A 27,778-nucleotide genomic window follows, 5' to 3' on the forward strand; every position below is an offset into this window, starting at 1 on the left:
GGCATTGCCCTCTGGGGCTGGGGATGTGAGCCTGAGAACTTAGACGGATCTCTTTTCATTAAGCAGTGCCCTGGCTTAACAAGCAGTTTTATAAATCTGAAGCTGTCTCCGGGTGCCGCAGGATTTATGGACGGGGGTTTCTGCCATAAAGTGGTTTATGATGGCTGCCTTCTGTGTTATTAGTAGCTGTCTCTTCCTTCAACCATTGCTGTTTGATAATAGCTTTAAAACACCCAGAATTACTTACCTGCAAGCCCCATTCCCGATAGCCCCTGTTGACAGTCTGAATAAGTTTACTGCCCTTTTGTTGTACTTTACCTTCAAAACAAACTGATTGAACCATCAATAGCTCGTGGAAGCTGACAGAGGCATGTCATCTGGACTAGCCCTGGTGATTGCAGGTTATCTGGGGGAGTTAACCTTCCCGCATTGTTAACTGAAATGTTTTATGTACTATGCAACTTTAGGATACGGCTGTGATAACCCTGGTAACTAAGTAATACATCACAGTAAAGAGATTTTGGTGCAACAAATAACCCTGGATTAAATTTACAAGGGTTGAATTGATATTGTAAAAGCCTTCATTCTGTGGCTTCGGGAATCCTCTCTTGTATTTTTATGGCAAACTTGTATTATACTCAGGATTGAAGCTGCAGCTTTTGACACCCTGACATGACCTAGAACAAAGGGAAATAGATCTCCCAAGACCAGAATGGGACGGGCAGGCAGAAAGCTCACTGACTAAGCATTGGCAGAGCTGGTTTAGAGCTGGTTCCAAACCACCAAGGGGCAAGAAAGAAGGTCTGGTGGATATGGCTTCTGTCTGGGCACTGGGGACCGTAGACATTGGGGGCAGGACAGACCACTAGCTGAACTGGGAAGGATACACTTGGCCACCTTATCAACTTCATAATTCCAAAACTATTAATCCTTGTGGTGTTTTTGTACTTGGACAGTGATTCTCAGCAGGCCTAGCAGCATATCAGCCTCACCTGGGAACTTACTAGAATGTAAATTTGAAACTTCATTCCAGATGCAGTGAATCAGAAACTCTAGGGAGGGACCCTGTGACTTGGGTTTCAACAAGGCCTCTGGGGGATTCTGTCACCTCCTCAAGTCTGGGACCCACTGAGCTAGAATGTAAGTTCGTTGAGAGTAGGGACCTTGTCTGTTTTGTGCATCACCCATTCTTAGCACCAGGCTCAGTTCTTGGCAGGTGGTAGTCTCTAAGTATTTGCTGGGTGGGTGAATGTGTAAATAAATGAAAGAAGACATCTCCTAAGGGACATACCGGAGTCCTGAGCTGAGTCTCATACTGAACTATTTGGAACGAGCCTTCCTAGTATCTCTCAGACATCTTTAGGCATCAGCCACATGGAAATCCAGGCTGACCAACTGGGTGGGAGTCCGGGCACCCCTAGTTTCAGGGGAGCTGGCAGCCTGTTTCGTGGATGTTTCTTTGGTGTTGAAAGAAGACTGCTCTGAAAACAGTAGCTCTTTGTCATCTAAAATTTTTTAACTAGCTTAAAAGCTAGCGCTTCTCTCTCTCTCCTTTGATTTCAGGGCTGTGATCCAAAGTGGGGCGAAATGACAACATGCTGTCTGTTGTCACCATGGTTCCTGCCAGCCCCGTGAAGACATCTTTCATTCCATCATTAAACATTGGCTGATTTTCTAATACTGATTTTTCTTCACCTGAATATTCATCTTTTCCCACCCTACACTTAGTGGGTGTCTTTACTCCTTTGAGCGTCACTCCTGACATATTGTTTCTGTCTGTACGTGTCTTTATTTGAAAGAATCTGTTGTCATCAAGACTTTGCTGCTACAAGCAGAAGATGGAAGTTTTCTCTGACACTGACTGAGGCCAGTGGGAGTTCTTCTGGAGGATAGAAAGGTATTGGGGCCTTTGCAGAACTTGTCTAATTTAGAGTAAGCTTAGGTGGCATTTGGAGAGGGAAAGAAGAGGCTTAGAGAGAAGTAAGAAAGAAGATAATGAGTAGCTTGAGGCCAGGGAGAGAGCAGGAAGTAGGTAGTCAAATTTCTAGGACCTCAGATGTTGGTGTGGAAGTTTCTGAGCAGGAAAAGGATACCACAAAAGAATTTAGAATATTTTTGACTTTAAGTCATAGGAAGGCTGTGACTAGAAACCTCTGAGCTATTTGGCATTTGAGTGATCAGCTGAGTCTTTCACCTGGACAAGCATATGTGAGGCCCTTTGATAATGTAGGACCATCCTATGAACTGGGGGTGCTGGCCTTGGGGACCTAAGGCTCCAGTGAGGAGGGAGGCCTGCTCACACCTCAAGTAACTTTGCACTGAGAAAAGAACTTAGTGTTTGGGAACTGCTTTAGGGCTTGTTTCTTTGAAGCTTTCTTAAGATTGCTTGTTCTTCTTTCTTTGTGTTCGCAAAGCTAATTTGTGCATAACCTCAAACTTGGTGCTTAGCTGTGCCAATTTCTAATTTCTGTCTTTGAACTCATCTTCCCCATTATATTAGAACCCCTTAAATTGCCAACATCCGTTGGATCATAGAAAAAGCAGAGAATTCCAGAAAAACATCTACTTTTGCTTCATTGACTACACTAAAGCCTTTGACTGTGTGGATCTCAAAAAACTGTGGAAAATTCTTCAAGAAATGGGAATATCAGACCATCTTACCTGCTCCTGAGTGATCTGTATGCAGGTCAAGAGGCAACAGTTAGAACTGGACATGGAGAAACGGACTGGCTCCAAATAGGAAAAGGAGGACGTCAAGGCTGTGTATTGTCAGCCTGCTTATTTAACTTATATGCAGAGTACATCATGAGAAACGCTGGGCTGGAGGAAGCACAAGCTGGCATCAAGATTGCCGGGAGAAATATCAATAACCTCAGATATGCAGATGACACCACCCTTGTGGCAGAAAGCGAAGAGGAACTAAAGAGTCTCTTGATGAAAGTGAAAGAGGAGAATGAAAAAGCTGGCTTAAAGCTCAACATTCAGAAAACGAAGATCATGGCATCCAGTCCCATCGCTTCATGGCAAATAGATGGGGAAACAATGTAAACAGTGAGAGACTTTATTTTGGGGGGCTCCAAGATCATTGTAGATGGTGACTGCAGCCATGAAATTAAAAGACGCTTACTCCTTGGAAGAAAAGCTATCACCAACGTAGACAGTATATTAAACAACAGAGACATTACTTTGCTGATCATGGTCTGTCTAGTCAAAGCTATGGTTTTTCCAGTAATCATGTATGGATGTGAGAGCTGGACCATAAAGAAAGCTGAGCACAGAAGAATTGATGCTTTTGAACTGTGGTGTTGGAGAAGACTCTTGAGAGTCCCTTGGACTGCAAGGAGATCCAACCAGTCCATCCTAAAGGAAATCAGTCCTAAATATTCATTGGAAGGATGGATGCTGAAGCTGAAGCTCTAATACTTTGGCCACCTGATACAAAGAATTGGCTCATTTGAAGACTTTGATGTTGGGAAAGATTGAGGGCAGGAAGAGAAAGAGACAGCAGAGGATGAGATGATTGGATGGCATCACTGACTCGATGGACATGAGTTTGAGCAAGTTCCAGGAGTGGTAATGGACAGGGAAGCCTGGCATGCTGCAGTCCATGGGGTCGCAAAAAGTTGAACACAATTGAGTGACTGAACTGAACTGAAAGAGCAGGAACCATGTTGTATACCTCTGTATACCTAGGCCTGGCATGAAGTAGGTGCTTAAGAAACATTTGTGCAACTGAAATGAACTGGCATTTTATAGTGTCCATTCTAATACTTCTTTCCAAAATGGTTTGAGAGTGAGAAAGAAAAATTGGTCCCTGTCTTCAAGAAGCTTATAGTTTTGGTGAGGACATTAAACTGAAGGACAATTAGAAAATAATATGGTGTTAGACTGCAGGGTGCTAAAAATGCCTCCTTGGCGTATTGAGAAGGGAGAAAGCAATGTGGGCTGGGGATGCAGAAGAAAACTTCTTGAGGGTTGGGATTTGGAAAGATGAGTGAATACTGAGGATGCAGGATACAGGGAGAAAAAGTCAGATTCCCATGCAGATGATGTGACTTACCGCTCTTGACATTGGATACCTACCTTTTCCTCCTAAGCAGGAAAGGGTCTAAACAATTGCTCCTTTGATTGGAGGAGTATAGGAGCTTGATGGAAAGCTTCTGGGTCGGTGACTGTCCCTGAGGAAGGAGAGCTAGAGGCAGGTGTCTATACCTTTCGTATCATTTTTTATATGTTTATGTACCTGTCTTCTGACCAGATGAGTCTTCTTGTCAAATCCATACACCTGCTTAAAGATAGTTCATCACACAAGTAGTCAGTCATTCGGTTATCCTTAAAGATGGTAATGGATCCCAAAGACTCTTTGCAGGGAGACCATATGGCATATTTGGGCTGTTAATGTCCACTGGAAACCAACTCCCCTTGTTTCTCCTTGATGGAGATAATTTTCATAGTGCCAGTGTAGAAGTAACTCAGTGATGATGAGAAAAAAGTCCTCAGCATGTCTGTCTGATCCCTCAAGGAAGCAATTTCTCAGCTATGTATGTTCTTACTTCTATCCCAGAGTTGTCCAGGTTATTATTATTGTCCTGATGGCAAATTAAAGTCTCTTGTCTCAGCTTCAAAATGAAGGTTTTTTTGTTCTCTCCGAGATGAGAATAATAAAGATGACCCATAAGAATGACAGTAACATGAATGGTGTGATCAGGTTGTAGGTTATTTTCTCTGAGAATTTCTTGTGCATCAAAGATTTTCAGAATGGAAAAAGGTAAATACATGGATAGGATCTTATTGGTGAATCCAGGTGTGCAGTTTGTGAGTATACCTTTGAGTCAAGAACAACCATTAGTGTATGTTTTGAAAGTTTAGTTGCATATCTGTATAAAACAGAACCATTTGAATTTCCCCAAAGAGTGATTATTCATTGTGAAAGAAGAGGAGAGAAGCAGCACCCAAGGTCTAAACTTCTGAAGACTTAATGATATAGTTTCCTGAACATCAGATAAATTGCATGAACCTTTGAGTCCATCATCCGTCTTCCTGAGCTGTCTCTGACTGTTCTCTCCCAGATGCTTTGTTCTGCACAAGCTGCCCAATTTGAAGTTTCTGGATGCTCGGAAAGTAACCAAACAAGAACGAGAGGAAGCTTTGGTCAGAGGGGCCTTCATGAAGGTGGTGAAGCCCAAGGTAAGCCCTCGACTCTCTGTTCTTTGTGAGGATTCATGCCTCACCCGCTGGGTATTTTCAAGGCTGGAGGAAGTCCTCCCATGTGTTCAGAATGCACCAGGATTTCATCCATGGATACACCATTGGCCAAACAAGAAGTAGAGGTTGGTATAAGCTGGGTCATCCTGGGACTCTAGGGGGACATTGTTGGTATTACAAAGTGATTGGTAAGGTGATTTCAGACAAATGGCTCTTGTACCAATGAAGCAGCATCATGCACAGCCTATGGTGATGTTCCCAGCATCAAGGAGAATTTCGAAGCAAGGAGGATTTCAGGCCTCCTTGAAAGTGTTTCATTTACAAGGTGAGACCTCTGCAGACTCTGGAGCTGAGGAAGGAGAAACAGGAGAGCACTGGACATTACTGTTTCTCGGGTAGGTGGGGTTCCTCTAGTGCCTCAGCGGGGGCTCTTCTTTCTCGGGGCCAAGGGGTAGCTGGGGGAGAGTGCTTGTCTCTTGTTCACAGGTGAGGGCTCAGTAGCCCTTGGAGATACTGTTAGCACGGAAGGCAATTTTTCTGACAATGTGGTCTGAGACTGGTGTGTGCGTCCTTCATTTGGCTCTCCAGAGCTCAGGCGAATGCTGTTTACTGACCTTTGTTTCACTAGCTGAGTCTGCTTCGAGGCCAGGGGATTGGACATGGTGTCATGTTAATGACAGCACTGATGAGGTAAGGGGGATTTGGCTTGGGGTCTTGGATTCACACACAAGGAGGTTATGAAGGACATGGGCTTGGAAGGAGCTAGGATCCTTCAGTGAAGCCTGAGGCTGGGGAATGGGCTTCATGACTCCTTTGGAGGTCCATCGTGTCCTAGAGCTCTGAGGAGCTGCAGTCACTTCCTGTGGGAGCCTAGTTTGTGTGTTGAAATCTTTGGCCCAGAGATCCTTGAGGTCTCATTTGTCCTCACTGATGGACTTGGAGCACTCTGCACGTGCATTGGAAATGATTAAGAGAGAAAGAGGAAAAAACAAACAGAACCAAAACAGAAAAATGAAACCTCTTCCATCAAGTCGCTCAGCTGGCAGCAGACCTCAGGCTACTTTCTTTCCCTGAATCCATGAGGTGCAACTTATTTCCCGTTATGCTGAATAAAATTGCTAACAGTTGTGGAAATATATGATATGGAGAGTAGAATACTGGCAGATAAATGTATTGTTACCTGTTTCAGCATGTGGGAAATTAATTGAGTGATTCGTTTCGTAGCTATTAAAGTGTTAACGGTTTTCCTTATGGAGACACTGATTTGATGTATTGCTCATGACTGCCTTTAGTTATTCCAGCTTTTGTGATTTTGTTCAAATGAAATTATTTCTTGGCTTCCTTTTTTTTTTTTTTTTTTGGTTAAAAGATTCTAAAGACAGCCAGTATCACCAAACCAAAATACAACAAATGGAGTGTTGATAATATTTTGAGTTCCCACACATCCTGCATTTCTCACCATTGTGTATGCACGCATTTTATAGAATAGATTCTATTTCTCCTGCTTTCATTGTCTTTGACATGGAAGCTCTCTACTGTCACTGGAAATCTGGAGAGGTCATAAAGATAATACCCGTCATATTGGAATGGGGTATCAGTGGTGTCCACTACTGTGTCCAGTTATGTGCATCCTCACATAACCTTCAAATGTGGAAGGAAGGGAGCATTGACTTACTCTACAGATGCAGTAACTCAGGCCTGGGGATGCTGTTTGGGCTGCCCCAGTCATGAACTCATAATTGCGAAAACCCAAGCTTCACCCATGTATCTAACTGCAGACCCCACATTCTTTCATCTCTTATTCCTGGAGCACTGAGCTCACCATTCCCTCTGTGCATCTCTCTGTTCAAACAGAACCTCCAAGGAAGGCCTAAGTGAAGAAAACAGGTAAAAGCAGGACTATTCTGCTGGAGTAGATATGGGCGAGAACTGAAGGTGTCCCCTGCCTTTGAAAGCAGGGACGGGCTCCTTAAAATCTGGCAGTGGCTGATTCTGAGTCATTAGCACCATTGACAGAAATGCTCTTCAGAGCTCCCAGTCGGTGTCTGATCACTTTACAGAACCAGCTCATTTGTGTGATTGAATCTTTACTAACACATTTTTACTAACTGTGTTAAGCTTTGAAATACCCATTAATTATCAATATTTGGAGAAAGACAAAAATACTCTGACAAAGCATCAGGACTTTTGGTGGCTATCCTTTTATAGAGTCCCATGATTTTCAAACTGGAAAAGGGAGGGCTGCAAAACTCTCTGGTCTGTGCTTTCATCTTATGGGTGCAGGAACAGGGAGAGGATATAGTTCCCTAAGGCCCCAAAGTCCCTTGGAGGCAGAATTGGGATAAGAACTCAGCCACCTGGGCTCCCCTGTGTAGTGTTCTATTTACCCCGTGACCCTTTCAGTATACTGGAGGATTTCTCTGTGTTGCCAGTTTCATATCTGACTCTCGTGCCTCTTGTGAATGGCAGACAATTCCCTTTTGTCTGTTTTTTTTTTTTTTTTTTTTGCAGAGAGATGCGCTTCTATTTTTCTTTCAGCTAGAAAGAAGCCAAATGAGCTCCTTGCTGAATTAATAAATTGGTGTTAGAAAGGCTGGTTCTCGCCTGCTCACAGTATGTACAGACGTGTGTTTGTTCCTTGCAGGTGTGTGTATATGCGTTCCATCTCTGTGTATACATACATATGTATGTTCTGGGAGGTATGTGTACACTCGGAGTCAGCTCCTAAGTGGAGAGCAATTTCCTCTTGGTGAATTGCCGACGCTGCGCTGAGCACGCTTGGTGAAGACCTATTTTTCATCACGGACTCAGAATCTCAAGTTGGCTTCTGTCCTTTCTGAAGCAGTGGCAGTCTGTTTTGCTTGTTCAGCAGAATGCTCTGATGGATGATCAAGGGGGCCGTGATTTGGGGAGCTGTTTTCATTTTATTCCTGACATAAAGTATTTGGGAGAATGGAAAATGCCTCTCCAATCACAGCCCTTGCCTTGGAGGTAGGGAATGGGCAGTCTGGGTGTTCTCGGCTGATACAAATGCAGAATCATCCAGCAACTCATAAACCCCCTAAGTCACGAAGGCTTGATATGGTACCTGGCAGGCCCGGCGCTTGAAGTGCGAGTCAGTTCTCAGTGTCTCGCACAATGACACATTTCTTCTTCATGGCTGCCTTTTGGCTTTTGTTGTTTAAAAGCTGCCTTCTGTCTGAGTTCTGATTGTTCTACGGAAAGATGCTGTCATTCTTTAGGAACTGATAGTTAATGTTGCAGTAGCTCTTCTAATCTTGCTTTCTGTGTGTGTGTAGTGAATGGTCCTACAACAGCTAGGCTTTGCTCATTTCCTGAAATTTTAAAGAAAATATATGCTCTGAAAAATATTGGCCATTAGATCATGGCATTGTCAATGCAGAGAGCACCCAAGTTGGACATAGAGGAGGTGATGGCCCCCCAAGAACAGCTTCTATAATGACCAGACTCTGACCCGCCCCACCACTGACTGCTCCAAGAAACGTAGATCAAAGCAGTATGGAGGCCTGTCCAGGAGGGCGTGCGTGGTAGGCACGCAGCCTTAACATCAGAGAGACAGTGCAAGAATCGACAGCCAGAACTGCTTAATTATTTCCTGACATTGTAATTATTCATCCCTGTTCTGGCAAAGAGCACAGTTGTCAATTTTTTTGACATAATTATTTAGAACTGAGCCCTCTTGTTTACAGGCACATATAGGAAGTTGGCTTCCAATGGTTTACTCTTTGGAATCTTTATAGAAGCAATAGCAGCTACCAGGGCAGCTGGACCGAGAACCTCAGCCTCTGTTAGAAAGTGTTTTTACACATGTGTTTTTGCTTGTAGTCATGGCCATTCTCTTATAGGCAGGATAGGGTCATAGGTTTATTTGTGAGTTTTGGTGTGTCCTTGAAAATATGGCATCCATGTCTTTGTGTAGGTTTCCTGTGGTATATAGCTTGTGTATTTGCGTACTTTTGCATAGATGTGTTTATTGGTATCTGTTTTGGGGTTGGGGGGATGTTGTAAGAATGTGTATGTGTGTAGCTTTGGAAATCTTTTATATTCTTGTCCTTAAACTGAAATTTGAAAGCTCTTTGGGTCCAAGGACTACCTCCTTCCCTGATGACAGTACACAGTCCTGCTCTTGACTCTTGGAGTTGGGCCCAAACTTTCTTGGGTAACTTTAGCTTCTTCCATCTGTGTCTGGTTTTGAATTTCCATGAAGAAAAAAAAGCATATTAGGAGTAGAAGTATCTGGAAGCCCGCTCTTTGTTGGGATGAGGCAGCTGCTCACCCCCTGGGGTGTCAGGTCTTTGAGGGCAGGGACTTGACTTGCCTTGCTTCTGTGTCTCTGGGCCTGGTGTATCACAGAGGCTCAACCAGTACCATCAAAACAATAAACTGAACACAGCATGTTGGAAAATCTATCACAGAAGGTGGTTCATTTTTTTATTGCCTCAATATGGTCCTCTGCAAAAGCAGGAAAAGGACACTTACCTCAAGAAAATATAATAACTTAGATCCGTATGTTGGCAAAAAAGAGGGATTCTGGCTTGCATGTCTGATTTTCCAAAGGATTTTACCCTGCTACTGTTTTTGATGGCAGAATCTGTGTCCACCGTGGTCCCTGGGATCACATGTCCTCCATGGAACTTCACTCTTACGATGGGGGCAGGGGTGCAATCCGAGCTCCCTGTCACTGCTTACGTGTTCTCTGAGTCCTTCTCTTAGAACCCACCTGCTCATGTTAGAGCTTGTAGGGGGAAAAAGGTAGCTCTTCCCAGAAAACATGGTGGGGTACTCCACAAGTCTATGAGCTATTAAAGTGAGATTTTTCTCAGTCTTGACGCTCTTGTGCTTTCTGTCTGTGCTCCTTTTCAAAGGAGCACTGCCTCATGGCTTGTTTGGCTCACTGACTGGTTTCCGTGCCTAGCCTAGCTCTTCACGAAGTGCTACCTTGTTCTAAAGCACAGTGTGCTTGTCCTTCATATGTTCTCTGACCCCACGTAACCAATTGTGAACATGTGAAAGGTTATCCGAAACTACCTCTAGGTGGGCTGTAGTTACTAATGTTTGTTCTATGCTCAGTATTTTTAAAGATATGTATTTTTCATAAAGCCAGGGGTATGCCTATAAATAAAATTTGTAAACTGTGTGAACATGCAGTTAAGTAGACAATAAGCCCGTGTATGTTGAAAGTTCTCTACTGTGCCAAACAGAATAAAATGAAAAATGTCAGTTGATTTTTGTAGATATTTCTAACTACCTGAATGTGTTAGTGTTTTATGGTTCATTTCTGTTTTCGCACAGATGTTTCTTATCCTGAGACATAGTCAGATTCTACTTCCAGTAACTTTATAATTAATCTTGAAAGGAGGAAAATTTTTACTTAATTTCTTTTTTGAAAGATGTTTAGGTGGTGTGTCTAGAAGCAACTTCAGAAGCCAACAATTTTCAGTTTATTTGTTTTTATTCTTTTTCTGATTTCAGTTTGCAACATTCATTTGATGGGGGATCACTTAAAGATGTTGTATTTTTTTTTCCTCATTTTTAGCACCATGGCATCCTGTGTCTCAAATAAATGCTTTCAGAGTACTGCTTTTTAGAAACAAGGTTGGTAGCTTTCTATGGCTTTGCTTTTGGATAACAACTCTCTGAAATCAGAGGTAGACTGTCGCAGTGAAGCTGTGTCTCCAGCACCCTAGCAAAGCCCTGTAGCTAGAGGACTGAAATTCACGGTAAAAGGGAAATGAAATAGAACTGTAGATGGTGGTTGCAGCCTCTCAGAACCATGTCCAGATGTCCCTGCAGCCTGGCCAGCCAGGTGCTTTGCACATAGTAGACATCATTCTCCATTAAGTCCAATGCCTGGTGAGATATCACTGAGTGTCTGTTAGAGTCATTGGCTTTCGTTGTACCCTGATGGCCCACCTCCACATTCTTCCCCTCTGTGTCCTCCAACATGCTGGCTTTTGTCCAAAGATATTTGGACAAACATATGCCTAGAAGATCTTGGAAGTAGCAGTTTTGGGGGGAATAAGTGTTGCTAGCATGCAGCCTCTAGATCCTACCTGTTTTAGAGAAGTGGGGTAGTTTTCTTCACTTGTCTAAGATTGTTCTCCTATCTTTGCCCTTGCCATAGCTTCCCCTCGAAGAGAGGGATATACTTCTCCATCCCATTGACTTTGGACTTGGGCAGGTGGCACTTGGGCCAATGGGATGTGTATGGAGGTGACAGCATACAAACTCTAGGCCAAGCCTCATGAGGTGCCATGTGTTTCCACTCACCCCTCTTGCTCACTTGCCGGTTGCTGTGGAAATCACATGAGACACACACTGAACCTGAAGCAGAACTGCTTCAGCCACCTACAGACATCTGCACGAGAAAGACACGCTGCTCATAAGCCCCTGGGCCTAGGAGGAACAGTGCTACTGCAGAAACCTGACCAAGAGGCCATCTGTGCTCACATTCTGTCCTCTGGCCTTTCCCTGGCCCCTAGAACCAGGGCTCTTTACTGACACAGCACACGGTAGTGAAGTTCATAGCGGTTTTGGATATCACAGCACGGACTTTAGTAAGCTTTCTGGTTGTTTCACTCATTAGGATGGAAGCCCAGCCTCAGAGTCAACTGGCTGCCTAGAGGTGCATTATTAGTTGCAGTGACGCTTTGCTGATATGTGAGTCAGAACAACACCTAGCGGGTATTAAGCATGCACTGTATATTTGATATTGTAGTATTGACTTAATAATATTATCTTTAAGCTTCTCCTTGAACTTGAATCTGCAAATGATGATCAGAGAACTTACGTATATCGCTTAAAATTACAGAGCACTATGGAATCAGGTTCTTCCTCAGGCCTGCATAGACCCCTGAGCTCGTGCCCTTTTTCCTGTATACCTTAAATTTCATCCTCCAGACACGGTGATATGATATGAAGTAGGAGTTAAAGAGAAGACCAGGACATGGAAGGGAGCCAGAGGTAACTTTGTAATTTTCAGTTTTGACCTTGTGACCATTCCCTCCAACCCATTTTGGTAAAATGCATGAGCTAGGCAAAGAATAGTAGGAACCAGGTGGTGGAGGGCTCTGTTAGTTAGGCCAGATGTGCAACTTGAGGAAGAGGAAGAACCTTGGTGGGGTTCACAGTGGGAGGACGGTAAGGGTGAGTTTGTGTCTGGATCCCTGGCTGTCTCGGGGAGGGGCACCAGTTCTCCGTGCAGAGCAGGCATTTTGGAAATCTGTGCAGAGGCAGCTGCTCGCCGGAGGCCACCCACATTCAGAGCGCTCAGGCCAGCGCTGGTGTTCAGATGGCCACATGGGCCACAGAACTGTGGCCCAGAGCCCTCCCCTGACTGCAGGGAGGTGTCTGGGTGGTAGTGAGCAGCTTAGATGCTGTGATGAGAAGAAAGCTGATGGCTGTCAGAGATCCAGTGGTAACTCATTTGGCAGTCTCTGGCATTTGAAAAAGTTCTTTGACATATTCTTACCCAGAAGACATTATCCCCTATGGTGTCAGCTGCCTTTGTTTTAAGGAATGAGTTTAAGCCTTCTTAACTGAGCTATGAGAAATCCTCATTTGTGTGATCTTTGGTAATGACTGAGATGGAGCCTTTAATAGCTGATTAGGTCTGTAATCTGTACATTTCCAGCCTGACATTTTCTTGAGCCACTTTAGAAGATAATTTTTGATTTCTTTCACCAGCGTTTTATAGTTTTCTATATATAGTTCTTTAGTTTCTTTAGGTAGATATATTCCTAAGTATTTTATTCTTTTCGTTGCAATGGTGAATGGAATTGTTTCCTCAATTTCTCTTTCTATTTTCTCTTTATTAGTGTATAGGAATGCAAGGGATTTCTGTGTGTTGATTTTATATCCTGCAACTTTACTATATTCATTGATTAGTTCTAGTAATTTTCTGGTGGAGTCTTAGGGTTTTCTATGTAGAGGATCATGTCATCTGCAAACAATGAGAGTTTTACTTCTTCTTTTCCAATTTGGATTCCTTTTATTTCTTTTTCTGCTCTGATTGCTGTGGCCAAAACTTCCAAAACTATGTTGAATAGTAATGGTGAAAGTGGGCACCCTTGTCTTGTTCCTGACTTTAGAGGAAATGCTTTCAATTTTTCACCATTGAATATAATGTTTGCTGTGGGTTTGTCATATATAGCTTTTATTATGTTGAGGTATGTTCCTTCTATTCCTGCTTTCTGGAGAGTTTTTATCATAAATGGATGTTGAATTTTGTCAAAGGCTTTCTCTGCATCTATTGAGATAATCATATGGTTTTTATTTTTCAATTTGTTAATGTGGTGTATTACATTGATTGATTTGTGGCTATTGAAGAATCCTTGCATCCCTGGGATAAAGCCCACTTGGTCATGGTGTATGATCTTTTTAATGTGTTGTTGGATTCTGATTGCTAGAATTTTGTTAAGGATTTTTGCATCTATGTTCATCAGTGATACTGGCCTATAGTTTTCTTTTTTTGTGGCATCTTTGTCAGGTTTTGGTATTAGGGTGATGGTGGCCTCATAGACTGAGTTTGGAAGTTTACCTTCCTCTGAAATTTTCTGGAAGAGTTTGAGCAGGATAGGTATTAGCTCTTCTCTAAATTTTTGGTAGAATTCAGCTGTGAAGCTGTCTGGACCTGGGCTTTTGTTTGCTGGAAGATTTCTGATTACAGTTTCAATTTCCGTGCTTGTGATGGGTCTGTTAAGATTTTCTATTTCTTCCTGGTCTAGTTTTGGAAAGTTGTACTTTTCTAAGAATTTGTCCATTTCTTCCATGTTGTCCATTTTGTTGGCATATAATTGCTGATAGTAGTCTCTTATGATCCTTTGTATTTCTGTGTTGTCTGTTGTGAACTCTCCATTTTCATTTCTAATTTTATTGATTTGATTTTTCTCCCTTTGTTTCTTGATGAGTCTGGTTAATGGTTTGTCAGTTTTGTTTATCCTTTCAAAGAACCAGCTTTTGGCTTTGTTGATTTTTGCTATGGTCTCTTTTGTTTCTTTTGCCTTTATTTCTGCCCTGATTTTTAAGATTTCTTTCCTTCTACTAACTGGTGAAAGAAATCAAAGAGGACACTAATAGATGGAGAAATATACCATGTTCATGGATTGGAAGAATCAAGATAGTGAAAATGAGTATACTACCCAAAGCAATTTATAGATTCAATGCAATCTCTATCAAGCTACCACGGTATTCTTCACAGAGCTAGAACAAATAATTTCACAATTTGTATGGAAATACAAAAAACCTCGAATAGCCAAAGCAATCTTGAGAAAGAAAAATGGAACTGGAGGAATCAACCTGCCTGACTTCAGTCTCTACTACAAAGCCACAGTCATCAAGACAGTATGGTACTGGCACAAAGACAGAAATATAGATCAAAGGAACAAAATAGAAATCCTAGAGATAACTCCACACACCTATGGACACCTTATCTTTGACAAAAGAGGCAAGAATATACAATGGATTAAAGACAATCTCTTTAACAAGTGGTGCTGGGAAAACTGGTCAACCACTTGTAAAAGAATGAAACTAGAACACTTTCTAACACCATACACAAAAATAAACTCAAAATGGATTAAAGATCTAAATGTAAGACCAGAAACTATAAAACTCCTAGAGGAGAACATAGGCAAAACACTCTCCGACATACATCACAGCAGGATCCTCTATGATCCACCTCCCAGAATATTGGAAATAAAAACAAAAATAAACAAATGGGACCTAAATAAACTTAAAAGCTTCTGCACAACAAAGGAAACTATAAGCAAGGTGAAAAGACAGCCTTCAGAATGGGAGAAAATAATAACAAATGAAGCAACTGACAAACAACTAATCTCAAAAATATACAAGCAACTCCTACAGCTCAATTCCAGAAGAATAAATGACCCAATCAAAAAATGGGCCAAGGAACTAAATAGACATTTCTCCAAAGAAGACATTCAGATGGCTAAAAAACACATGAAAAGATGCTCAACATCACTCATTATCAGAGAAATGCAAATCAAAACCACAGTGAGGTACCATTTCATGCCAGTCAGAATGGCTGTGATCCAAAAGTCTACAAGCAATAAATGCTGGAGAGGGTATGGAGAAAAGGGAACCCTCTTACACTGTTGGTAGGAATGCAAACTAGTTCAGCCACTATGGAGAACAGTGTGGAAATTCCTTAAAAAACTGGAAATAGAACTGCCTTATGACCCAGCAATCCCACTGCTGGGCATACACACTGAGGAAACCAGAATTGAAAGAGACACGTGTACCCCAATGTTCATCACAGCACTGTTTATAATAGCCAGGACATGGAAGCAACCTAGATATCCATCAGCAGATGAGTGGATAAGAAAGCTGTGGTACATATACACAATGGAGTATTACTCAGCCATTAAAAAGAATACATTTGAATGAGTTCTAATGAGGTGGATGAAACTGGAGCCTATTATACAGAGTGAAGTAAGTCAGAAAGAAAAACACCAATACAGTATACTAACGCATATATATGGAATTTAGAAAGATGGTAACAATAACCCTGTATATGAGACAGCAAAAGAGACACTGATGTATAGAACAGTCTTTTGGACTCTGAGGGAGAGGGAGAGGGTGGGATGATTTGGGAGAATGGCATTGAAACATGTATAATATCATATATGAAATGAGTCGCCAGTCCAGGTTCAATGCACGATACTGGATGCTTGGGGCTGGTGCACTGGGATGACCCAGAGGGATGGTATGGGGAGGGAGGAGGGAGGAGGTTCAGGAAGGGAACACATGTATACCTGTGGTGGATTCATTTTGATATATGGCGAAACCAATACAATATTGTAAAGTTAAAAAATAAAATAAAATAAAAAAAGATAATTTTTGGTATTTTCCTTTGGCAATTTAGTTTTTTAAAAATTAAGCTTGTTGAGAAAGAGAAGAGAGAAATAAACATGCTTTCTTAGGAAACTGGGTTCTCAGAGAATAAAGTTGGGGTGCTAATTTCAAGTCACCCATATTTAAACTCACATCACCCTGTGTCCTGCATGAAGCTCAGATCTTGGCAGGGAACTGGTCTGCTGCGGCAGGTACATTGGTCACTTGGGGGCGGCCGCTTATCCTTAACAGGCTTTATTCCACTTGACCTGCCCTGCTCTCTGCCACCCCCCTACCCCCACCCCCACCACACACACACACACACACACAGATCTTTGCTTTGAGCCTGATGATTCCAGGCCAGTGATGAGAAGGACTGGGATGGAGGTACAGGACTAACTTGGCTAGAACAGAGGAAGAGGCCAGTGACTGAGGTCTCAGGGGAAGATCGTGATGGCCTCAGTGTTCCCACTGTCAGTCAGTTCCAGGGGCTTTGTTCTCTACCCTTCTGACCTCTGGCTTCGTGAACCCCTGCCTTGCTTGAAAAGTCTCTTCTGGGACCCATGGTGGCATCAGATGGTAGGGACTAAACCCTCAGGCAGACAGGAATCCTAGAAGGTAGGGAGGCCTATGGGATGGATGGCTCACTAGGGAAAGGTCATGAACGTGGTTCTGAAGTTTGGTTCTGAAGTTCACTTTGATTATATGTATGAATTGCAGTTCTGTGGCTAAGAGAGGAAGAAAACATGAAGATGGCATAGTCTCAACTTCTGCTCTTGAGTTCTGGTTATTTCCAAACTGCCTGTAACTAATATCAGATGTACTAGCTTGCCAGGACTGCTATCACCAAATACCAGGGACTGGGTGGTTTTAAACTGCAGAAATTCCTTTTCTAACAGTCTTTGATGCTCCAGTTTCAAGATGAAGGTGTTGGTGAGATTGGTTTCTTCTGAGGACTCTCACTTTGGCTTGCAGGTAGCTGCCTTCTTGCTGAGCCTCCACATGGTCACCTTGATGTGCACACACACCCCTGCTGTTTGTGTGTCCAGACATTCTCCTCCCACAAGGACACATCGTATTAGTTTAGGGCCCACACACTGGTCTCACTGGCAGTCCCCACTCTAAGGGCCTTGTATCCAAGCATAGTCATATGCTGAGGTCCTGGGGGTTAGACTTCAACATAGAAATTGGAGGGGCACAATCCAGCCTCTAACAGTGGACCGAAAGAGCCAACTTGAAGAATATATATATATATATATATATAAAGACTCATGTAAGCTTAGTGATGAAAGGCACGTCAGATACTTATCATTTACTTGTTCTTTTCATTGTCCTCAAAGGCCTAAGAAGCAAAATTGGTGGATAGAACAAAGCAGAAGGAAAGCCTCTGGTTATCCAACTTGATCAGAGGGAAAAGTCTTCACAGAATTTGACTGAAATAGGAATTTGATCTGTTTGCCTGAATGTGGCTGATAGATACTTTTCAGGGTCTCATCCAAGTGACTACCAAGCTGGTCTACACAGGTAATTACCAGAATTAGTGGGAACTTCCATAATGGTACCTTCCCTACACAGTAGGCTCAGCGAGGAGCCCAGTGCTCAGAGGAGAGCTGCTTCTTCTTAAAAAAAAATTACCCCAGAGGTGTACTTTGCCCCAAATGGTTCCTTGAGGAGTAAAAACAAGCTGTTTCTTGTTATAAGGGAGACGAGTCCTAATAGATGTCCACTGATCCCTGACTGTTTCTCCTTGTCAAGCTCTCCAGGAACATCCAGTTCCCACATAGCTATTGGGTCTTGTTTATGAGTTAGTTCCACGTCTCGAGGGAGTGTTTTTGCCTCTTCATTGTTTTTGTCTATTTGTGGTCACCATGGCTGGCTCTCGGGGCCCGTGCTCACACTCTGACTCTGGATGTATCCCCACTGTCCCTCTGACCAGGCAAAGTGATGCTTCACCAACATGAAGGGGCAAGTCTGCCCTTGGGGTCCTTGAAGGCTGATGGTACAATTAGCTCTTTTATTTGCTTTTCTGTTCCTTACAGAAGAGTGTCTTAGATTAACAGACAGTGCACCATCAATAATGCACAGATGCTCTGTAATTGGGGCTTCCTTTGATGTTAATTTAGCGAAGTTCAATGCTATTGTCAGTGATAGCAATTACATTCAGCCTTTTCACCAAGGACATTTTAGGATAATTTTATTTTTCATGTGCATTTTAAAATATGGCAGTAAATTTTGAGCTACATTACCTGAATTAGAACTCATTATTTCTTTTCAACAGGCAACGAATGCTCTCTGTCTAGGCTCCAAAGCTGTATCTTTATTTTCTCTTTTGGAGTGGGGGATTTTAAAGTGGGGCTTCTATCTCATGAAGCTTTTAACTCAAGAGTGAAATTTAGAAGTGAGGCCTTTGTTTATTTGTTGTTGTTGGCATCGGAATTGTCGTGGAGGCCCCCATGTTTTATTAGGCCTATTTTAATTCATTCCCTCCCAGCACCCAACCTTTATTTTTGTTCTTGATGTGCTTCAAGAAGTTGCCTCCAGCTATTCTTTAGGGAAGATTGAAAATCTGAATTTATCGTGGCTGTTTTATTCCCTGGCAATCCTGTGATTCTTCCTGTGTTCATGTGCTGTCATCAGATTTGCTCCTCCATTTGAAGGCCATCTCACTCCACGTTTGGGGCTTGTATCTAGATTTGTATTAAAGACTGCACTTCTGCCTCCTCCCATCTGTTTCTCCATTGTTGATATGAGGAACATCAGACCTGCTTTCACATCTGTTGTGAGGATGAACTGAGACTGTGTATGAGGAGCCCACACTATGTGGTATGTAGCTCGTGTTCTAAGCTGTGGCCTTGCAAAAAAGCCCTGTGTGGAGTCACTCCTGTGTCTTCCTGTTGTATGAGTGAACATGAGGAAGGTCGTTTTGGCTTGAGTTGGGGGTCGTATTTGTTGTCTGGGGGCTGCCATATTGGGACACCATCAGCTGGGTAGCTGAAACAGAGGTTTATTTTCTCACCGTTCTGGAGGCTGGAAGGTCCACGACAGGGACCGCATGGTCAGCTTCTGCTGAGAGCCCTCTTCCCAGCCTGCGGACGGCCACCCCTCCCCATGTCCTCACATGGCCAGAAGAGAGAGAGCACACGCTCGCACACATATGTGAGTGATGTTAACTGACTGACTGATAGAGCATCCTCTTTTTATAAGGCTTCAGTCCTACTGGGCCAGGGCCCCAGCCTTATGTCCTCAATTTACCCTTAATTACCTCCCAAGGACCCAGTCTCCAGGTGCAGTCAGATTGCACCTGGAGATTAGTGCTGGGGGTTAGTGCTTCAGCATATGAATTTAGGGGAGCATAATTCAGTTCATAGAAGAGGGCACTGTCCCTATATTCCTGGTGACTTAACTGAGTTTTCTGGGATTTATACTTTATGTTTCTAAGGTTTTACTAAGTCTCTGCTTCCTGATGAAAGTAAGATACTTCAAAGAAGGGAAGTTAAGAGGAGAAGGAGGACCTTCTGTTCATGGAGGCTGGGCCCCTGAGTTTGGGAGTCTTTCTAGGCACGACACAGGCCTTTCCATGGATGCAAACAGAAGGCAGTGGCGCAGCATCCCCAAGTGGACAGGAGTGGGCCAGGGAAGGCCCATACAGGGCCCAAATCAAGAAAGGGAAGCCTGGCGCAGAAGTCAGCCCTTAAGCCCTTTCATTTGGGTGACCGTGGACTCAACTTCTGAATCTTCGTCCAAGTCCCTTGGTGAATCTGGAAATCAAGGCCGTTGCTTAGATCCTGGAATTTGTCATTGGAGTCAGTCCACTTCTGCCCATAGTAAAATGGAGAAAACCAGGGAGTGAAGTCTGGGGGCTTGTTACACATGTCCAAAGAATATTATCTCATCATTAGAGGGGCTGTGAAAACCCAAGGTTGAGATATGGGACCTCTGGATAATTAGAAAACAACCAAGAGCTATATTACACCAAGCCACAGTTTTTTCCCCTGAAAAATCTGTTTCAGTTCAGTATAATGTTAAAAAAAAAGAAACTCTGATTTCTGCACTCATGCTAATTTTTAGTCATGGGATGTTTTGGAAAAAGATTAAATTGCAAATAATTTTTTCTTCCTTGTACTCAGAAAAGCCTCAGTACCAGATTGTGATTTTTGGCCTTTGAGATTACAGAGGCCAAATCTGAACTCTGTGAATTGCGTTTGCTTAGGGGGGAAAGGGCAGAAGGAATGAGGCCCCGCCCCTTTTCTGCCTCCCCCACGGGCTGCTTTTCCACATTGTGTGACTAAATGTGCAACTTTGTTCACATAACTGCTACAAACAGTTCACTGTGTAGGCCAAACGTTCTCTAATGCAGTAAAATTAAGAAATAATATGCTTTGAAAGTGATTTATGAGTGTGGTTAAACTGCCAGATTTACAAAGAAATAGTTCAGATCTTGGGAAGCCTCAGGAGTCACGTCAAAAATGAATTTGACCATGATTTAAACTGCTACTTTTCTTACATGACATTTAATATGTGTACTTTGGAGGCCCATATGTCTTTAATAAAATAGCATTAAGTTTTAAATATGATATGAATGCAGCCAGTTTCTAAATTCATAACCTTTTCCACAACTCCAAAATGCTAACCAATGAGGGAGTCAAACATGCAATAAAACATAAACCTTAGAAAATAGCTTTTTATTAAAATGGTTAGACACTTGGCAGCTGGGTTGCAATGTAATAAATACTTACAGCATTGTGGGTTTATCAGACATTGTTTATCCTACAAGCAACTGGGACCAGATAACTAATTATAACCCCTGCACAAAAGCAGTTCAGGCAGAGTGTATTTGAATAGACAGAAGAGTTTTGTGAGAGTCCTGGACTTGGGTTCTCAAAGAGCTGGGTGCTGATCCCTATCCATCACTTAGAGGAGTGTGACCTCAGCCAGGTTGCACCATTTCTATCACTTTCCCAGTCTGGGTCACAGAGACAGTACCATCTGCCTCGCAGATTTGCTGACAAGACGCAAATGCATCAGGGCATCTGGCACAGGGCCTGGCACGTAGTAGGTGCACAGTAAAGAGAACCAATTCTTTTGAAAAACAGGTTTTAAAAACATTTTAATTGAAAGATAATTGCTTTACAGTATTGTGTTGATTTCTGCCAAACATCGGTGAAAGAGTAGTTTAGGCAAGACAGCAAGTCCCTTGTGGCAGTTCTGTGATGGCTCTAGGAGGCCCTTAGAAAAGTGAAGCCACATAGCCAGAGGTGAGTATAAGCCTCGTAGAAGATGACTAGGAAGTGCCTTTCCTCACTCCCCTCCGGAGGCACAAGCACATCAGAACTGGCAGCAAGACATCCCAGGTTCAGGTCAAGCAGGAATATCTTGGTGCCACTATCACTTAGCTGTTCCTGGAGACAGAGGTGAGGCGTGCAGTGTCCTCTGCCTGCCTTCTGGGTTTCTAGGTCATAGGAAATAAGAGTTACTCTTGGAAGCTGTTTTGTTCAGTCACTAAGCTGTGTCTGATTCTTTGCGACCCCATGGTCTGTAGCACGCCAGGCTCCCCTGTCCTTGACTGCCTCCCAGCGTTTGTGCAGACTCACGCCCACTGAGTGGGGATGCATCTGGCTGTCTCAGCCTCTTATTGCATCACAACAAAAGGTCCTGCCCTGCTGCTGCTGCTTTGCGTGGGTGCGTGTGTGTGTGTGCTTATGTGTGAAAGAGAATGTGTAACTAGATCTCTCGGCGGAATAGTTTGAATGCTTTGAACTAAGGCTTCCTGATTTCCATGTTCCTAGTTGCTTATGTGTAGCTTGCTTTTCTGTATCTCAGAGCAGACAGGCAACCTGGCCATGGATGGTGTCCATCCATGCAACTAGACATTGCTACCCTTCACGGACTTCCTTAGGAACGAGTTCATAGATTTCCTAAAGGGGGAATTGGAATTGATGTTTGAGCTTGGCCTTTGAATCTCAGGGCTCAGACTTATGTGTGGTAATGAGAGATTAAAAGGTCCTGGGACCATTGCATTTTGTTTTATTTTATTTTTATATGTTTTCTTAAAACAATGTTATGGTCCCAGTAAGGGAAATTAACAAAGGAGATCTTTCAGCTGTGTTCCTACATGCTAACTCTATGCCTTTTCATTTTGCTCTGTTCCCTTTGAACCCTTATCCCTTTCAATAGGTGTTTTATGTGTGCTTAATGCTCTACTTTTTTTAACCTATCATTTTTATTGTGCTACTTTGTCGTCCTCAAATTTATTTTTTTATGGACTCTACAGTTCTTCATCAATCTGATGTATGTACCCCGAGTTACCAACCGTTTCCCACTGTTGCTAGATGTTAACCTTACATACAAAATACTGCTTGTTGTGTGTGTATATATGTTTCCTTTATTTACTTAGGATAATTTTCCAGGGATGGATTATTAGATCTCAGGATGTGGGGAGAACAGCAGTTTTAGGCTCTGTTTAATAATGCCTAGGTACCATCTTCAAGTTGGCAGTCCATCCTGAACGAGTCATTGTACCTACGAAGCCAGAGACAGAATGTAGGTCAAAAGGGGCACCTTGCATTCCCAAGACTCTCTTTGGGAATGGACTTCCCAGTCTTGTTGGTTGGTATGGTTCAGAATCTGTGGGAGCTCCTACAAAGCATGCATTGACCTGCTAGGTTGTAGTCCCAGGGAATTACAGGTTCCCTAGAGTATCCTGAAAATTATTAACAGCATGCAATCCTGATCAGTGTGAATGTGCCTTTAGACTGTTAGCCAAATCTTTGCATAATACCAATCATTCTACCTATAAAAGCACAAATATGTTATTGTTCTCAATAGGCAATTTAATGCAGCTTTGGGGAGGCAAAAAGAGAAAAGAAGATTACAAGCTGGCTGATCTTGCTTTTATTTCTCTTAAATCTATCCACACTTCTCAGGGGTTGTACTTGTTTAAAGATTGTATGCAACTGTGCAGTCAGTGTGATTTGGAAAGCAAATCAAACTAAATATGAAGTTTTCAGCATGTGTTGTTTTTAAAAGATTTCATACATTTATTTCAAATATACATTTCTTCCCGAGTTGTGCTAAACCTATAATCTTTTTCTTGTTACATTTCTTTTTTGGGGAAGGAGGCCGAGAGGTTGACTTAGTTTTGGAGTGGAAGGTTTCTATTAACATCCACCTCCCTCTTGTGTGGCATTATTCACAGCAGAGTTATTAAGGCTAATTATTTTCAGGATTCTATCAAAGGGGAATATTTGAGCTGACAAAAAAAGAAGCATTTATTGGGAAGAAAAATGGCCTGTTTAAATAAGAAAGGGATCATTATCATGTGTATCTTACCTCCCCCTCCCAGTTATTAGCTTGTGAAAGAAGGAGGGGCCAGGAGACCCCTTGGGAGTCTGTAAGGGAAGGTTCTAGGGGGCTGTGCTCCCTGAGAAACTCGGTACCCCAAGAAGAGGCAGTGCCTTACCTCCTCATTTGTCTGCAGCCCATCTGGGTTGCTCACTGACCTTAGTGCTAGTGTCAGGCTGTTATCCCTTCTTCAGTAAAATTCACTGACCTTTGGTATGTAACGGAGAGAATATTTGTTGGGAGCTGGGTGTATCAGTCAGGAAAGGCTAACTGCTGTAACAAGTAGCCCATGGCTTCATCACTCGCAGTCCACTGAAGGTTTCCAGATGGAGAGTAAGGAGCATTCTGTCCATCAGGGGCATAGATTCCTTCTATCCAAAGGCTATGTGGTTTTTTTGGGCTTTGGAGTTCTTCCCTGGCTTCAGCCCATGGATGGGACAAGAGCAAGAATGTGGAGAATTGTGCACACAATGGATGGGTCTGGTTTTGAGGTGACAAACATCACTGATTGGCCAGAACTCAGTCAAAGGAACACTCATAACTGCAGGAGAGTCTGGGAAATGCAGCTGTTGTGGGCTGGATTGCGACCCTACCCCCAAGTTCATACGTGGAAGTCCTAATTCACCGCACCTCAGAGTATAACCATGTTTGGAGAAGGTGCCTTTAAAGTGCTGACTTAAAATTAGGCTTTCCAGGTGGGCCCTAATCCAGTATGGCTGGTTCTTATAAGAAGAGGAAATTAGACACACAGAGAGACACCAAGGGTATATGTATGCAGGGAGACAGTGATGGAAGGAGGCAGCAAGAAGGCAGCTGTTTGCAAGACAAGGAGAGAGGCCACAGAAGAAACCAACCCCACTGACACATTGATCTTGTACTTCTAGCCTCAAGAACTGAGAGAATACATTTCTTTTCTTTAAACCACCCACAGCCTGAGCACACTAACATATATAGCTTGACTGAGGGCTCCCAAAAGAGAAGTGAATGTATTTGGGGGGCATAGAGCCCATCTCAGCCAGCATGAGCACTTGGGTGTGAGCTCCACTCCAGCAGTCAGCTTGCTGGATGCTCTTAGTCAGTCTCCAGAACTCAGAGTCCTCATCTACATATGGATGAAGAGACTTAGCTCATCTCTGACTTAGCTGGTCTCCCTGTGGCTTTGTTATTGACTGTGTGTGCAGGTCCTCAGCCTGACATCTGGGTCAGGTATGAGTTCACCAGGGCCCCTGAGGCTGCTGGCCTTGGAGGTTACAGGGAGACATCGTGCCAGCACACTGAAGAGCCCGAGTTTAAGGTCAGCAACCTGGATTCATATCCTGGCTTTTCCATCCCCTGTGTGACTTTGGATGAACTAGTGCCTCAATTGCCTCATCTTTAAAAAGGGGTTAATAAAATAAGGCTTATTGAATTGCAGGATTAAAGAAAATGATGACTAGAAAGCACTTCCCAGGACATGGTACAGAAAAAGGCTCAAAATGATTTTGTTTCTCCCTCTCTATTTCCCTTCCTTCCTTTTTCTTTTCTTTTTTTTTCATCTTCTTTTTATTTATTCTTAATTCAAGGCTTTGAATGTGGAGATGGTGAGATCATTAGTTTTGGAGGCATTTTCACATGTATGATCTCTTTTGATCCTCACAGTATTGATAAGAGCAAAGCAAAAGAGGTGGTCCCTTGTTTTACAAATATGGAACAGTAAGATGGGGAGGTTGTGGGAGCCATTGGGTGTTCCAGAAAGAAATGGAAATCAGATTAGCACTCAAGTCTTCTCTTGACCCAGTACTTTGCTGTTATATAAGCTTGGCTGTTGTAAGGATTTCTGGACTTAGGCTGAGAAGACTTGTTTCAGAAAAGGAGAGCCTGAGTAATCAGGACATCCTGTCACTGTCCATAGAGTTCCCTCAATGGGCACAGAATGCAACGGAAGCTCCTCCAGAGGGGGCCGCCGTGACATGCCGTGGCGCTCAGGCCCGTCCACACCTCCCAGAGGTGTCTACTGTGTGTGTGGTTTGTCTTGTTTTGTTTTTTTTCAAGGGCCAATCAGTGCACCTTTCTGATGTATTGTGCAGAAACACAAGTCTACATCCAGGAGTAGAAAGAAAAGCAGGCTGTGGAGATAGCTTCCAAATGGCTCCACAGCTACTTGATGTTGACCTAGTTTAAGACCACACTTACCTTTTCTCTGGACTCCACATCACCTCTGCTTCCTCCGCACTTCCGGGAGGCAGGGACACAGCCTTACACTCATGTTTGCATTTGTGTATGTAGCATTCGGCGGCTCCCATTTTCAAACCACCAGGGTCTGCTTTTGTAAACTGCAGAAGAGGAGACAAGGGTCACAGATTCCCACCCAAACCACACGTGGAAGAAAAAGGGCCAAGGCCGGAGAGGCTGAGTAGGACAGCGATGAGCTTGATATTGCCCTGCTTCCACGCGCTTCGACTTCAAGGTCAGGCTGCTGTCCTCTTACCCCTTACTCATGATGACTGGAAGCTGTTTTAAGAGGAAAAGTATATTTCCCTTCTCTTTTATTGAAAACAAACTTCTAGTAGGGTGAAACGCTGAGGTGCACCACAGGCAGCTGGAGATCTTCAAGTTATAGGAAAATGACATTGTATTCAGGCTTCTCGCTCTCTCCATAGGGCAGGTTATTTGTCTTTGTCATGGCTAATGGCAATTTATGCTATCCGTGACCATTGGGAAGGGAAAATCCTATTTTAAAAAAATGTACCGAGACAGAGCTCTTCTCAGTCGTGGACATGATCATGCTAAAAGGAAGAAAGTTGAGTTTCCAAGGTCATGCTTTCTCCTTCTTTGCTAGGATATCACCATTTGTTATGATCCTATCATCTGAGTTTCAAGGAATGTTTTTGAAAGGGCTTTGGAGACCTGCCTCTTAAGAAATCTGTATGCAGGTCAGGAGGCAACAGTTAGAACTGGACATGGAACAGCAGACTGGTTCCAAATTGGGAAAGGAGTACATCAAGGCTGTATATTGTCACCCTGCTTATTTAACTTACATGCAGAGTACATCACGAGAAAAGCTGGACTGGTTGAAGCACAAACTGGAATCAAGATTGTTGGGAGAAATATCAGTAACCTCAGATATACAGGTGACACCACCCTTATGGCAGAAAGTGAAGAAGAACTGAAGAGCCTCTTGATGAAAATGAAAGAGGAGAGTGAAAAAGTTGGCTTTAAGCTCAACATTCAGAAAACTAAGATCATGGCATCCATTCCCATCACTTCATGACCAATAGATGGGGAAACAGTGGAAACAATGGCAGGCTTTATTTTGGGGGGCTCCAGAATCACTGCAGATGGTGATTGCAGCCATGAAATTAAAAGATGCTTACTCCTTGGAAGGAAAGTTATGACCAACCCACACAGCATATTAAAAACCAGAGACATTACTCTGCCAACAAAGGTCTGTCTAGTCAAGGCTATGGTTTTTCCAGCAGTCATGTATGGATGTGAGAGTTGGACTATAAAGAAAGCTGAGCACAGAAGAATTGATGCTTTTGAATTGTAGTGTTGGAGAAGACTCTTGAGAGTCCCCTGGACTGCAAGGAGATCAAGCCAGTCCATCCTAAAGATCAGTCCTGGGTGTTCATTGGAAGGACTGATGTTGAAGCTGAAACTCCAATACTTTGGCCACCTGATGAGAAGAACTGACTCACTGGAAAAGACCCTGATGCTGGGAAAGATTGAAGGTGGGAGGAGAAGGGGGTGACTGGGAATGAGATGGTTGGATGGCATCACTGACCCAATGGACATGAGTTTGAGTAAACTCTGTGATTTGGTGATGGACAGGGAGGCCTGGCGTGCTGTGGTCCATGGGGTCGCAAAGAGTTGGACATGACAGAGCGACTGAACCGAACTGAACTGAAGTGATGAGGGCAAAAGAAACTGATCAAATCCATCTCCTTTTCAGGAAATAGGGTACTTTTAGCTTTTCCAAGCAGGGGTGGCATGTCATCTAGAGGTTTAGATGGAAAGAGACATGAATAAAGTCTCACGATTGGAACTCCTTTCAGGCCAGATATGAAAAGTAAGCCTCCCAAACCATAGACTGGTGTCATCAAGCTGTAAAATAAAGTGTCTTCGGTTATTTCTCGGGACATACACTCTAGTTGGCCCAGGTGCAGAGAGCTTGTACTCTCACCTCTACCTCCCACTCCAATAGTAGGAGGGGGCACCAGAAATTCCTGCCTCTTGAGAATCTTATTGGGGTTGTTCATTTATTAGAAGGAGGAAGCCAGCACTAGATGAGGAAGACATTGGTCAAGGATGTGGAAGAGTTAGTACATAGAAGTCGCTCATCCCTGTGGAGCACTTGACTCAGTTTTTCAGTTCTTTCTCT

At 43.1% G+C, this 27,778-nt stretch overlaps 1 protein-coding gene across 9 annotated transcripts in view; it reads left to right on the forward strand.

Annotated features, from left to right (window-relative positions):
• Positions 1-27,778, forward strand: part of LOC104997535 (chromosome unknown open reading frame, human C10orf11) — a 926,454-nt gene that overhangs the window by 658,617 nt on the left and 240,059 nt on the right. For 7 of the 9 annotated variants that reach the window (XM_010852380.1, XM_010852382.1, XM_010852379.1 and 4 more), the window contains one exon: positions 5,070-5,187. In XM_010852380.1, the coding sequence (XP_010850682.1) occupies positions 5,070-5,187 (118 nt within the window). Of the gene's footprint in view, positions 1-5,069; positions 5,188-10,762; positions 12,942-27,778 lie in introns of those variants that run through there. The other 2 variants (XM_010852387.1, XM_010852386.1) reach the window with 2 other exon arrangements.

This window comes from Bison bison, unplaced genomic scaffold, assembly GCF_000754665.1.
Source record: "Bison bison bison isolate TAMUID 2011002044 unplaced genomic scaffold, Bison_UMD1.0 scf7180017864309, whole genome shotgun sequence".
In the NCBI taxonomy this organism is placed as follows: domain Eukaryota; kingdom Metazoa; phylum Chordata; class Mammalia; order Artiodactyla; family Bovidae; genus Bison; species Bison bison.